The sequence below is a fragment of the Sus scrofa genome, chromosome 16 (assembly GCF_000003025.6).
Source record: "Sus scrofa isolate TJ Tabasco breed Duroc chromosome 16, Sscrofa11.1, whole genome shotgun sequence".
In the NCBI taxonomy this organism is placed as follows: Eukaryota; Metazoa; Chordata; class Mammalia; order Artiodactyla; family Suidae; genus Sus; species Sus scrofa.
In genome coordinates this window covers 75,356,395-75,370,080 of record NC_010458.4, presented here as the reverse complement: position 1 = coordinate 75,370,080, position 13,686 = coordinate 75,356,395, and the positions used below count along the sequence as shown (strand labels likewise).

General features: G+C 54.4%; 1 protein-coding gene across 4 annotated transcripts in view; it reads right to left on the bottom strand.

The window, feature by feature from the left end:
• Window positions 1-13,686, bottom strand: part of NSUN2 (NOP2/Sun RNA methyltransferase family member 2) — a 79,095-nt gene that overhangs the window by 44,579 nt on the left and 20,830 nt on the right. For 3 of the 4 annotated variants that reach the window (XM_021077094.1, XM_021077095.1, XM_013982784.2), the window contains exons 10-18: window positions 13,275-13,348; window positions 12,677-12,807; window positions 12,272-12,368; window positions 10,313-10,497; window positions 9,935-10,027; window positions 9,118-9,253; window positions 8,307-8,387; window positions 7,890-8,028; window positions 5,601-5,640 (exon numbers count right to left, since the gene is read on the bottom strand). In XM_021077094.1, the coding sequence (XP_020932753.1) occupies window positions 5,601-5,640; window positions 7,890-8,028; window positions 8,307-8,387; window positions 9,118-9,253; window positions 9,935-10,027; window positions 10,313-10,497; window positions 12,272-12,368; window positions 12,677-12,807; window positions 13,275-13,348 (976 nt within the window). Of the gene's footprint in view, window positions 1-2,896; window positions 3,920-5,600; window positions 5,641-7,889; window positions 8,029-8,306; window positions 8,388-9,117; window positions 9,254-9,934; window positions 10,028-10,312; window positions 10,498-12,271; window positions 12,369-12,676; window positions 12,808-13,274; window positions 13,349-13,686 lie in introns of those variants that run through there. The other variant, XM_003359850.4, reaches the window with a different exon arrangement.

Genomic DNA, 13,686 nt, shown 5'->3' with positions numbered 1-13,686 from the left:
GGTTTTCCTGAAGCACAACGTGACATCACGGAGAGAGTGACGCAGCCCCATCACAACGTCTTGATGGGATTCTAGCGAAAGGGATGGGGAACAGCGCTGAGCCCTCGGGGCAGAACTGTGAATGTCACGAGGACACAGGAGACCCGCCCGAGCTGAAGAGCACTCTGTAAGCTGACCTGACACCCCTCCCCAAAATGTCAGCACCTCAGAAGACAGACTGAGGACCGTTCCAGGTGGGAGTGAACTCAAGATGCGACAGCGTAATCGCAGCACACGGCTGACCCGGAAAGGGCGCTGGGCCACCCGGCAGGACGAGGTCTAGGGGCTAGCGGGGCACCTTGTCTCGACAGCAATGCTTGGGCTGCAAGTACGTAAGCGGTGCCTTTGTTTTGGGCAAAGACTTGCTGAACTTTCAAGGGGTAACAAAACATGTCTGCAACTAACTCAAATGGTCCGGAAACACACGCACACACAGGAATTCAGATGAAGGGTAAATAGCAGTTTCCTACTGAGTTGGGAAGTATTTCAAAATCAAGAGACTTAGCAGATAAATCAACCAAACGCAATGTGTGGTCTGTCCGTCTAAACCGACCAAAAAAACAAATTGAGGTTCAGCGAATATGAACATCAAACTAAGCTATTTGTGGGCCGGGGGGTTAGTCTTCGTTTCTGCCCATCCCGGCAATCATTTTTCTACGAGTTTAATTTTTCTTTTTTCCCTTCTTTTCTTTTTTTGGCCATCCCACAGCATACGGAGTTCCTGGGACAGAGATCAGATCTGAGCCACAGTTGCAACACCAGCCACAGCCGTGGAACACAGGCTCTCTAACCCACTGTGCCTGGCTGGGGATGGAACCTGCATCCCAGCGCTCCCAAGACACTGCCAATTCTGTTGTGCTACAGAAGGGAATTTTTCCTTTTTTATTTATTTTTTTGTCTGTCTTTTCTAGGACTGCACCCGCGGCATATGGAGGTTTCCAGGCTAGAAGTTGAATCGGAGCTGTAGCTGCTGGCCTGCACCACAGCCACAGCAACGAGGGATCCAGGCTGTGTGTGCGACCTACACCACAGCTCATGGCAACACCAGATCCGTAACCCCTGAGCAAGGCCAGGGATGGAACCCGCATCCTTATGGTTTCTAGTCGGATTCGTTAACCACTGGGCCTGTTGCCCTATCCTGCTATCACACGTTATGGTGAAGCTGAGGCTGCAGGTCCTCTTGGAGGCAGCTTTTGGATAAACACCAGTAGGACTGCCGCCGCATCACCGCGTGGTTCTACTTTCAATTTCTTGAAGAACCTCCACGCTGTTTCCCAGTGGCTGGACCAGTTTCCACGCCCGCCAACAGACGATTAGGGTTCTCTTTCCCTCACGTCCGCATGGCCTTTGTTCTTTGATAACAGACATCCGAACAGGTTGGGAGGTGCTATCGTGGTTTTGATTTGCATCTCCCTGAGGACTGGTGATGTCGTCTTTCAAAAAGGGCCCACGAAGGTCCTGTACCCATAATGGTGTTTGTTCGTTTGTTTTTATTTCCATTATATGAGTTCCCTGTGTTTTTGATATTAACCCCTTATCAGCTATGTGGTTGCAAATACGCAGCAGGCTGCCTTTTCATTCTAGGGTTTCCTCTGCTTTTTTCATTGAGGGAGTCCCACCTGTAAGGAGCTCACCCATGTTTCATTCTGGGAGTTTCGGTTTGCCTTCCACTCAAGTCCATTCACCGAGTTCATTTTCGTATACGATGTAAGATGAGGGTCCGTGTGTTTATTGAAGAGACCAGCATTCTCTCACTGTATGTCCTGCTTCCTTGGTCAAGTACTGGCCACGTGCACAGGAATTTATTCCCGGCTTTCCACTCCGATCTACACGTCTGCTTTTATACCAATAGCATGCTGTCTGGCTACAGCTTTTTAACACAGTTCAAAGTTAGGAATGCAGTGCTTATAGCTTTATTGTTTTCTTAAGGTTGCTCTGGCTTTGGGGTCTTTGGTAGTTCCATATACATTTTAGGGTTTTTTTTTTTCCCCAATTTTTGTGAATGATGCCATTGGAATATTTATAGGGCTTGCATTGAATCTAAGATCACTGGGAAGTGTGCACATTTTAATACTACTTCTTCCAACCCGTGAGCATGGACTATCTACTTCTTTGTGTCTTTAATTTGTGTGGGGGGGGCATGACCTTAGCATGCAGGAGTTCCCGGGCTAGAGATCAAATCCATGCCACAGCACCAACTTGAGCCACGGCATTGTCAATGCTGATCTTTAACTCACTGAGCCACCAGGGAACTCACTTCGACTTTTTCCATCCGTGTGCTATGGTTTTCAGTGCACAGAATTTTCCCATAAGCTTTTTGACATTAAGGAATTGCTACCATTTTTGACGTGAAGTTATTGGTTTTTATTTAAAAAACAACGTGTCCTTACATTTTGATATGTTGGTAGACACGATTTACTTCAGAATAAAGGGGTGGGGTGGGGCAATAAGAAGGGGTGTTAATAAGACTGCAATAATTGTGACAGCCAGGTGACGAGGACCACACCATACTTTCTGAAGGTACCTTGCTAAGCTGTATCATCAGCACCCAGAACCCCCCGGCACACAGCTGGGACTCAGTGATTTACTGAGAAGGCCACGCGGCTCCCGTGCCCAGGGGACTGGAGCCAGTCCCCCAACTGCTAAGTGAACCTTTATCCCCCCACCATCTCAGTGGCTCTGGCGTCAACACTGCCCTCTAGAGGATACAGGTAAGCCCACAAGGAAATCCTCGCAGCGCTTCCAAGGGCAGACTTCCCATTAAAATTCTTCCACCAGCCAATAAGGTGGCTCGCGTTTACCCCAAAGAAGTTCTTTCCTTCTCGTGAAGAGTAAGACAGAGTCGTCCACGCACGCATTTTCACTAATAACGCTTTATTTAAACTTTCCAAGGATCCCAAACCCCATTTAAAAAGTCAAGTCACAGAGCGCCCCTAAAAGCACAGAACCCTCACCATTAGCATTACAGTTCATGATACAGCTCTTACTCCGAGAAAGTTTATTTTACCCTTTATTACAAAGGCACAGACGTCATCTGAGACCTCAGATATTAACCCCACCGCATCAATGTCGCACCGCCGTGCAACTTCGTGTCATCGTGAAAGCGGGTCGCTTCCCAGCAATTCCTAAGGAGTTATAGATTCTCTCTATAAATAATACTTAGAAGTACTGGACCTTAAGACCCATAAAGGCATAACAAAAGGGACCTGAAACTTTCCGCAGGGCAGTCACGTTTCTCGGTAGAATACGACTGTAGCCATGAAAGTCCACTGCCAGCAACAGGCACACCGGACCCAACTTGCCAGAAAAAAACAATGTAAAATGAGCAATTTCTCCCACAAGCTAAAAAAATACTCTTCCATAAGCTCCACAGGAAGGGAGTCCTGGGGTCGTCAGAGACCATGGCCACCGCTGTCAGCCCCCAGCCTTTAACAGGCAGCACACAGGTCAGAAGCAGGCCTGGCTTTGGGGGAGGCCCCTGCAGCTTGCTCACCGGGGCGGGCCAGCCTCCACCAGGTCACTGCCCATGGGGACCTCCGCCGGGTCACTGGCAGGGTCACTGCCCGTGGGGACCTCCGCCGGGTCACTGCCCATGGGGACCTCCGCCGGGTCACTGGCTGGGTCACCGGCCATGGGTAGCTCCAGGCTGGCCGGCTGCTCTGCTTCCTGCTCAGCACCCACCTCGTCCCCCGGCGCCCCGGGGCTGGCCGCATTCTCATTTGTCGCCACAGCCCCCTCCTTCTTCTTCTTCTCTGCCAACACCTCCAGCCCCATCATCCGGAGATAGTGAAGCCGTTCGTTCTTCGGCACGAAAGTTCGAATGGAGGCCTTTCCCCGCCATCCGCACAACACGATGGGGCACTGGAGCGTATCTGGTTTCCTAGGAACCAACGGCTTCGGGTGAGCCTTAAATGTCCTCAGGACTGCAGCGGAAGAGCGTTAATACAGGAGCCCCAGCGGGAAGGCATCTGTGTGCCATTCTACGGAGGGTTTTCTCAGAGGAAGCCCATCGTCTTCCTTCCTCCTGTGCTGAACCAAGACCCTCAGGCTGGCCGGTTTCCCGCAAATTCAAACACCTTCAATGTTAGACTCTCCAAACACTGGCATCTTTCCAAGCCTGGCGAGCTACCTGTGTGCTCCACGCTACTGGCCCTTGGCACTTTGCCTGCCACCCCGCCCCCGTTTTCCAGACCAGGCGCCGAGACCACCATCCTTCCAGTTCTCGAGCTTCCCACGATTGGGTCTGGTTACCCACCCCTGCAACAACACGACCCGGTACACCATGCCAGCTCGTGTCCAACAAGCAGCGCCAGCTGGGTGCAAACATGTACCCCCCTCGCCCCCATGCCCCAGTTTGCTCGATCCTGCCTTCAAATCTGCCTGCCTGCTCCCCAGGCGGCAGAACCCCCATTTCCTGCCTGGCAGGCAGTTGCTGTATCACCCACGTGCCCCTGAGCAGGTACCACGCACATGAGCATGAACCACACGCAATGCTATTTAGTTTCTTTCCAGCACGACCCTCGTCTAGCCTTCAGGCTCCTAAAGGCCTCAGCAGGTAAACGTACGTCCCACGCCTACTTGACACCGGACATCAGTGACACAGGCCGAGCAAGGAACAAACGAAGAGTTTCACTTATATTAAAAAAAAAAAAAAAAAACAGAGACGTGAGAATGGCCTGAACCAGGAAGAGAGAGAAACCACTAAAAAAAAGAGATGAAAACACACAGGCCTTTCCATCTCGCCCAGGATAAAGCACGGACGATCAGCCGATAAAAAATGAGAAGTAAATACAAGACAATTCCCACACTCCCTTTGCCTTCCTTCTTAGACAATTTCAGTTCCCCAAGCTGTCTTTTCACCTGCCCTCTTCAGCGAGAAGCCAGTGCCCGTGGAAAAGTGAACCTGCATCCCAGGATCGCCTCCAACTCTCCACCTGAGCCACCTGATTCCTGTCCCTTAAACTCACCTGCCATCTCACCTGAGGCCCTGCACCCTTCCCCACCCCCGCCCTGGAGGCCGGAGGCCGGTCAGAGGAGGCTGTGCGCTGCCCTAACAGCGTCCAGCTGCTTCCCACCTCCGGCTCAGGGCTTCCCAGCTCCCTGCCTGCATTGCGTTCAGGTCAAGGACCACCTGCAGAGTAGCTGCCCAAATCCCTCTCCAGCCCCAGGCCCTGTTTTATTTCCTCCTGGGAGGGGGCTGCAGAATTGGGGGGGGGTGGCTGGCAGTGTCACCGCAGGGGCCGGAACCTCCCCACTCCGGCCTCTGGCCTAACAGGACACCACGCACAGGGGCTGGGCAGCAGGGGAGAGGGAAACCCTCTTCGTGCCATCTTCACACCCCCTGCTGAAGCGAGAGCGAGAGCGAGGTCTCCATGGCACACGGGGCTGCGCGTTTCAGAATGTTTTACTGAGACGTGTATTTGTGAGGACACACGAGAATATCCCAGTTCTAAAATTTCCGCACCACTGTTTGAGGGGAGCATCCCCCGAAAGCTTCTAAGACCCCCCTCCCCGGCCGCCCCCAGTGCACGGAGGCCCCGGGGCAGGAGCGTGTCACTTACGTGGGGTCCGGCTCGTACTTCAGGACGACGCTGCCCTTGGCTGGAAGAGAAGAGACACGGGTCGGCTGAGCCGTCCAGGCAGGGCCACCCCTTGCCCACAAACAGTCGGCCTCGGGGTCTGGGCGGAGACGAGGCCACCGGCAAGCCGGGGGCCAGGCAGCGGGGACGGGCAGGAAGAGGCCCGCATCCGGCCATTCGGGGATGTGCGGGAGCGCCTCAGCAGGCCCCTCAGACGCAGGCCGAGGGGACAGACTGCTTACCTGTCAAAACTCAGGATGACAATAAACACCTGTTCCAACTCGCAGAACAGCATGCAACAACACGCAAAAATTGTCACAAATTATACTGCAATCATCTCAGCGTAGGATTAAAGGGAAACAGGACAAGCACGAGCAGTTCACTCGCCTATTAAAGACGCTTGTGCCTGCGGGGAGCAGAGGACACCACACACGACGCACCTCCACTCCCTCTGGCCCCCGGTTTCCAACACAACACACATCACACAGCCTCAGGAACTGATCCGTGCGGTTTCCATCAAATGCAGCCAGAAACACTCAATAGATTATTATAAAGCAAACAAGAACAGGAAAAAAAACAAAATCAGAATCCCTGGTGGAACCACCTTTATTCGTAGGTGGAAACGTCACTAGGAGTTCCTGTCGTGGCGCAGTGGTTAACGAATCCGACTGGGAACCATAAGGTTGCGGGTTCAATCCCTGGCCTTACTCAGCGGGTTAAGGATCTGGCGTTGCCGTGAGCTGTGGTGTAGGTTGCAGACGCGGCTCGGATCTGGTGTTGCTACGGCTGTGGTGTAGGCCAGTGGCTATACCTCCGACTGGACCCCTGGCCTGGGAACTTCCAGATGCCATGGGAGCGGCCCTAGAAAAAAAAAAGGCAAAAAGACCAAAAAAAAAGAAACATCACTAGAATGGTTTTGGGGGAAGTTTATGAAGCAGAAAACTAAGGCTGTGACGGTAGCTGTGGTGCGGCAGGAACCGCCAGTGACAAGGCACACCCCACCACCAGGGCTGGTTAAACGACCACGCAAACCTGGCCGCCGGGCGGCCGCTCTCCGGAGCACCAGGACCTGCCCACGCGAGGCCCTCCGCAATGGCAGGGGCTGGGCCCTGGCACCTGCAGACGAGCCTGGGGCCGGACGGGGAAGGAAAGGACCCTGGGGACGGCCTTGACCCTCAGCACCTGCAGGTACTGAAACCCCCACCACACGCTCTCTGTGTTTGAAGCATAAGGCCTTTCCTTCAGCCTCCAGGCCGCCCCTCTGTCTCCAAAGGCTGACTCAAGAGCTAATGATTAGGAAATACGGTGACAGCTAAACACGAGGTAACACAGTCTCCATCATGCCACGTCCTGCCTCGGCCCATGAACTCATGCCTAAGGTGTCCTGTCTCGTCAGAGCTCTCCCGCACCTGCTGCCGCCTCTCCCCCACCCCCCCTTCCTGGACCAGCTGCTTCCTCTGCTCACGGTGACTGTCTATTCGGAGCTCTCCTGCACCTTGTGTTTCCTTTTGCAATTGCAACACCCCCTCACACCCCTTCCCTGTAAGCATCTTCTTTCCAGAGAGAAGGACAAAGAACGATAACCCCAAAGACCACCAGAAACCATCGCTGGACCGACGGACGCCAGCCTTGACGACTCCGAAATCATCGATGGACAGAGAAGCATATAAACCCCTTCATCAGGAAGCCTGTCTTCTGAGCTAAACCTGTAAGGCCCTTTGCTGTCCCCTCTCAGGACAGGCCACCGTTGTGAGGCCTTAGCCTGCGGTGTCCTCCTTTGCCTGGCAAAGCAATAAAACTGTTCTTTCTCTTCCTCAAAAACTGTCTTGGAGTCTATTTGGTGCAGGTGGACAGAGGCCTCATTTCAGCTACAGTACCAGCTGTGTCTCCAGAAACCCCTCTTAAAATCAAAAATTAAAAAAAAAAAAAAAAAAAAAAAAAAAAAGAGGCGTTCCCATTGTGGCTCAGCAGAAACGCATCTGACGAGCATCCATGAGGACGTAGGTTCGATCCCCAGCATCTCACTGCCATGAGCTATGGCACAGGCCGGCAGCTACAGCTTCAATTCAATCCCTAGCCTGGGAACCTCCATATGCCATGGATGTGGCACTGAAAAAACAAAAATAAATAAATAAATAAAGTACAATCAAGAGTCACTAAGAAGAAAGGCTCAGGTACTGACACACAAAAGGGAGAAAGAGCCACCAGGCAGGGAGACCCGCGTCTCTCCCCGTGACGAAGACGAGCTATGACCCACCCGTCCCTGCTTACCCATGTCCTTGGCTTGGTTGTAGGTCTCACTGCTGAGTTTTCTAAAAAATGGGTTTTCCTGGGTTAACAGAATTTTAACATCTTCTATCGATACAGTGATAATTCTTGAATTAATGAATGGATACAATGTATATATTCCCTGTAGGAATAAACAGAGAGGTCTCCATTATGAACAGGAAGTCACCCCCGCCCCCCACTCACTGTGAAGTGAGTGGCCAGTGTCCCCTGAGTCCGGCTGCCCCCCCCACCCCAACCACTGCAGCCCCGGCATTGGCGACACGGGTGACACCCATGACCCAGAGAAGGCTCCTGCTGGGAGAAGCCAGCCTAGCTCTAGATGGTCCAGACTTGCCGGCCAGCTGAGCAATACCCATTTTCGCCCCCGTGGCTTGTGCCGTGCCCCCCGAGGCCCATCACCTCCTGCGCCAACCGGAAAGCACAGTCAAACTCTTCGCCGCTGTTGTTGCGACACCAGACTTTAATCCCGGTGTTGATAACCTGGAAGGGAAAACGGCAGCTGAGACACACGCGTGGGCAGAGGCAGCATCACGGATTAAACCTCTCCCTTCTGCCACGAGGAGACAGGGCGCAGCTGCTGCAAAGGAGCGAAAAGAAGTGGGAAACATTTCATGAGTCGCCTGAGGTTCGCCCCGCCGGCTCTGGTGTGCGGGCCTCCCGCTGACTGACAGCTACGACAGACCTCGGACCGGGACGCTCCGAGTACACGGGAACCCAGACACACAGTCCACAAGCCGGCAGGGGCAAGGACGCTGTCACCATGGAAGCTCCAGTGTCCCCGCAGGGAGGATGGGGGAAAAGGCACACTGTCCTACCACTGTCATGAAGCTGCCTTTGACCCCAGGGGCCTCCAGAGCACGTGGAGAAGCACCTCATTAGATAAACACGCGAGGGGGAAAATGAGCTTTGAGGGGAAAAATGAGCTGGGAAAACCGTACAGCCAATGAAGACAGGGGCCTGAACGTGGAACCTTCTATGGAAACCGGAAAAGTAGTGCCCGCAGGAGAAACAGGGCGCTTGGACACTGCGCAGAGGAGCAGGGAGGGCACATCGCACAGCCCGAGCCTGCCAGCCGCTCAGAGACCACCAGGCAGCTGGGATCCCCCCTGCCCAAGATGGACAGACGCCAGGGCGGTGCCGGGCCCAGCTCCTCCCACAGAGCCCCGAGCAGGTGCGAAGCGCAGGGGCGCCTCGTCTGCGCGGCCGGTACCTTCATCCTCTCGCTGTTGTTCAGCAGCACGTTTCTCAGCTCCTTGGACACCATGTAGAGCTGCCTCTTCTTCCCTTCCGTGGTTCGAGTTAACAAGTTCATCTTTGGGAAAGAAGGATCCAAGGCGTAGAATTTCCTGCAAAGCAGACATGAGAGAGCCGTTCACGAGAGAGCAGTGCAGCACGAGCTTGACATGCGCTCAGCCTGCAGCCCCCCCAGAGGTCCCTTCTCCCCCGGGGTGTGTGGAGGCTGAGGGGCGCCGAGTCACCTGAGCACAGCAGGTGGTGCGACCTCTCCCCTGAACTGCTGCTCCAGCGACACACCCGAGAACCCCCCCGCGCTTCAGGGATGTTCTGGGAGGATTCTGACCAAGGGAGGCAAAGGACCGCTGTCCAGGAGGCAGCGGAAGAGGGACGGCTCTGGCGAACAGACGCTAAGCCGGGTGAGGAAGAGACGACCTCAAGACCGTGACCCGCGCCCTCTGCCCGGTTCCACCTGCAGATGCCACTGGGACCCAGCACTCTTCGTCTCCCAAACCGGGGCTGGGCAGGGAGCCCCGGCCACGGCCCCAGAGCCCCGAGTAACTCCCACTCAGGCTCACCGCCCAGAGGCCTCATGTTGCTGCCTTGACCTCCAGGGGCTCACGTTCCTGGTTATCGCTCCCCTTAAACGGAGGGTTCAGTGAAAACCCTCTGAAGGACACGCAGGGGGAGCGGAGCTCCATGAACACCCGCCGGTGAAGGGCCCCACACAGGCATCCGTGGCTCTATGGCGAGTGTCTCTAAATGCAGAATTAACGAGGCTGATTAATCCTTACTGGATGGGAGGAAATAATGGATCGTCTTCGGGAATAAACACGAACGGGTCTTCTTTGAATCCGAATAACTTCATTTTCTTGGATGGAGGAGGGCTGAGAAGAGGGGGACAAGATAAATGGACCTGGCACCCGAGGGACAGCAGCAAACCCCACGGCACACGGCCTCCCGCGTGCCACCCCCGCCCAACTCCGAGCAGCCCAGGGTCCCAGACACGGAGGCGGCAGGGCAGGGGGTCCCCTCCCCCAAGACAACAGGCAGCGGCATCCACGAGGCAGGTTCATGCGACACAGGGAGGCCCTGGCACCCCCACCGCGCGTGAGACCACCGCCGGACAGGACAGCGCCCGGGACCCACAGGAAGGTACGCGTGCTTCTTACCCGCACACGCCGTCCCTCTTGCTCCCGTCATTCTCCAGACCCTCAGCTCTTTCAACGGCTTCTGCGTCGCTCATGACAGCGTCCGGTTTACTGCCCAGCACGGCGGGGTCAGGAGGGCTCTGGGCTGTGGGGTCCTCGGGGCTGGGCTGTACAGGCCCCCTCCGATCTGAGGGCTCACCCTGCGGCTGGAATGGGGTGAGCTGTCACTCAGCTGCCTCTGCTGCACTGGGCTCTCAAAACCACCCAAGTGAACAGAGTGTTTTATGTTTAAAAGAAAGACACAGAGTTCCTGTCATGGCTCAATGGTCAACAAATCCAACTAGGAACCATGAGGTTGCAGGTATGATCCCTGGCCTTGCTCAGTGGGTTAAGGATCTGGCGTTGCCGTGAGCTGTGGTGTAGGTGGCAAATGCCACTTGGATCCCACGTTGCTGTGGGTCTGAGGTAGGCTGGCGTCTACAGCTCCGATGAGACGCCCTGGCCTGAGAACCTCCTTATGCCGCGGGAGCGGTCCAAGAAATGGCAAGATAAATAAATAAATAAAATAAAGACAGAATTTGGTTTTTTTGGTGTGTCTTTTTAGAGCCACACCTTCAGCATAGGGGTTCCTAGACTAGGAGTCGAATCAGAACCATAGTCGCCGGCCTACACCAGAGCCACAGCAACTTGGCATCCAAGCCTCATGGCACCACAGCTCATGGCAATGCCGGATCCTTACTCCGCTGAACGAGGCCAGGGATCGAACCTGCATCCTCAGGCACACCATGTCAGGTTCTTAACCCACTGTGCCACAACAGGAACTCCTCAGAATTTTTTTAAAACAAGTATTTTGTCTACATGCTATTACAAGCTAAATTCACAGGCACTGATTCTAGTTTTAACTTCTGGTTTCTAGGCAGGAGCCAATGAGGTCAGCTTGTCTTCATTCAGAAATGCTACCGCCCGGGGCAGAGGAGGACACGGTTGAGTCCCACACGACCCCTGGCACGAGCACATAAATAACTGCCACCTAAGGGAGGACAGTGAAACTCTCCCAGGGCCCTGGGGAAACCGCTGCGAAGACAGGAGGAAGTTTCCAGGCACCAAGGAAACTCCTCTTGAAAAATGAATGAACTTGAGATCCGGGACAGCAGTATAATTTGGCTTTGAGAAGGACAAAATAAATGTTTTACTTTTGTTAAATTGTAATGTAATTTTATGTAAGATCTAACATTAAAAAAACACAATGCACAGCGGGACTAAAGTTAACAACACTTGCCTATTTCAAAGTTACTGAGAGGAGATCTTAGAAGTTTTCACAAGAAAAAATGGTGTAAAACTATGTACATACAAACAGAATCGTTATGCTGCACACCTGACCTAACGTGACGTTGTAGGTCAGTTACATCTCACTTTAAAAAATACTTTAGAACCACAGGTCCCAACCAAGGACAAGGTTGGGAAGAGCGGTAACTCCCTTGCCCAGGACGCGATTGGTGACAAAAACGTCAACGCAGCCCCTGGTGCAAGGACTTTGGGCTGTTGGGGACCCCACCGGCCACATGCGTCTGACCAGGTCCAACGTGACGGAGCAAAGTAAGACGGATCCGGGAGCCCCAAATCGGCCCTCTTTAGGCCTCAGAGTGAAGCATGCAAACACCTTGTTAAAAATGTCCTGCTCCGACTTTGTGGAAATCACATCTAAATATACTGCAATAAATCCCTTTAAAAAAAAAAAAAAGCTTTTTAAAATGCGGTTCTGAGAAAACTGGGTGACACGAGTGTGTCGGGCCGGAGCAGGTGCCGAGCTCCAGGGCTCCCTCTTCACGGGGAGCGAGGGGCTGGTGAGGCAGGAGACAGACAGACAGGCCTCCCCTCCAACACACACACACACTCCTCTCCACCCGCAACATATCCCAGCGACCTCAGTCAGCCTGGGCCCCGACCGCACAGCCAGACCACAGCCGCCGAGCTGCTTACCTTCGGGGGACGCCGATTCCAGGGCATCGGGGACTTTTTCACTAACACCGCCACGAAGAACCCTCCCGTGTTCTGATGGTGTGGTAATATTCTAAGACTGGAGAAACAACACACACACACCACCACTTACCCCTTGTAACTGATCCAAAACAATCTCTCGCTGCAAATGCGCGCGGGACCCCCCCTCACGCTCAGGACGGCCGACGTGCGCGCTGCAGGAGCCTAAAGCAGCGCCCGCGCCCGGAGCGTGGGACCAGCTGGCTTCAAACCGCGTTTCCAATTCACAAATGCTCGATGCCCGCAGCTGCCGGGCCCTGGGAAACCCCACTTGCTGGAACGTTCCCAGCGGAAGGCGGCCGCGCGCACGGCCCAGGCCACGCAGGCCCCGCCGCCCCACCGACCCACCAGCGCTCGAGGTGCATGGCCTGTAGGCTCTCGGGGTCCTTCGGGGGGAACATGGTGGGCCGGATCTGCGTGTGTCTGCCCTGAGGAACGTCATCCCACGCCGGGAACCACTGCCCGTCTCTCGTCATCACCTGCAAGCGAGAGGGGGGCGCGGGGTGACCAGCCCCGCCTGGGAACAGGGCTCTCCTTTCCCTCCAAAGCCAGGAGGACTGTTCGTAAAGAACAGAAAAAGCCTTCATTCCACGAGAACGGACAGCCATTCTATAACGCGGCATTTCCATTTTCCATGGGCGTTTTTTTCTTTTTTTAAAACAAGCCTCGGACTGGTCCTGGTTTAAGACTGAAAAGTGAATTGTTTCGTCTTGGAAACAAAGCTTGAATCCCAGGCAATTAAAAGAAAAAAGGGAAGCTGTATTTACAGGGATGAGAATAAACAAAGCTGACTTCTAACCGCAGGACGGAGACGGGAAAACCTTCCACTGCCAGAGACAAGCGTTTGTGTAAATCACACCGGCCGTCACTGAACACGGCTCCGAGACGGACTCCGAGCCGCCTAACCCGACGTGCTGGTTATTCGGTCACCCAGGGGATGGATTACCTTCCACTGCGTGAGTCCCGGCATCCACTTCAGCCCCGGCAACTCGGAGGACACGTCCGCAAGCTCCAAGGCACCTGAGGGAAGAAAAAGAAAAGAAAATCAGGCTGTGCCCATGAAAGAAACCAGCTATGAAAGATCACACACTGGTCAACGCTGTTGACAGGAAAGACCCGGGGAGGACAGACCACAGCCGAGGGCAGACGGACCAGTGGGCCCGGCCCGAAGCGGAACGTGGGGAGGAGCCGGCACTGCAGGGAGGTGACCGAAGAGCTCGAAACGCGGCTGTCACTGACGGTGTGTAAACTCCAGCACAGAAAAGCTGCTGCAGTAAGGGCCCCTGCAGGGCCCTGGGTGCAGCCAGGGCCACCTCCACAGGCGGCCTCGGACCGAGCCCAGGCCAGGGCCCCCAGCA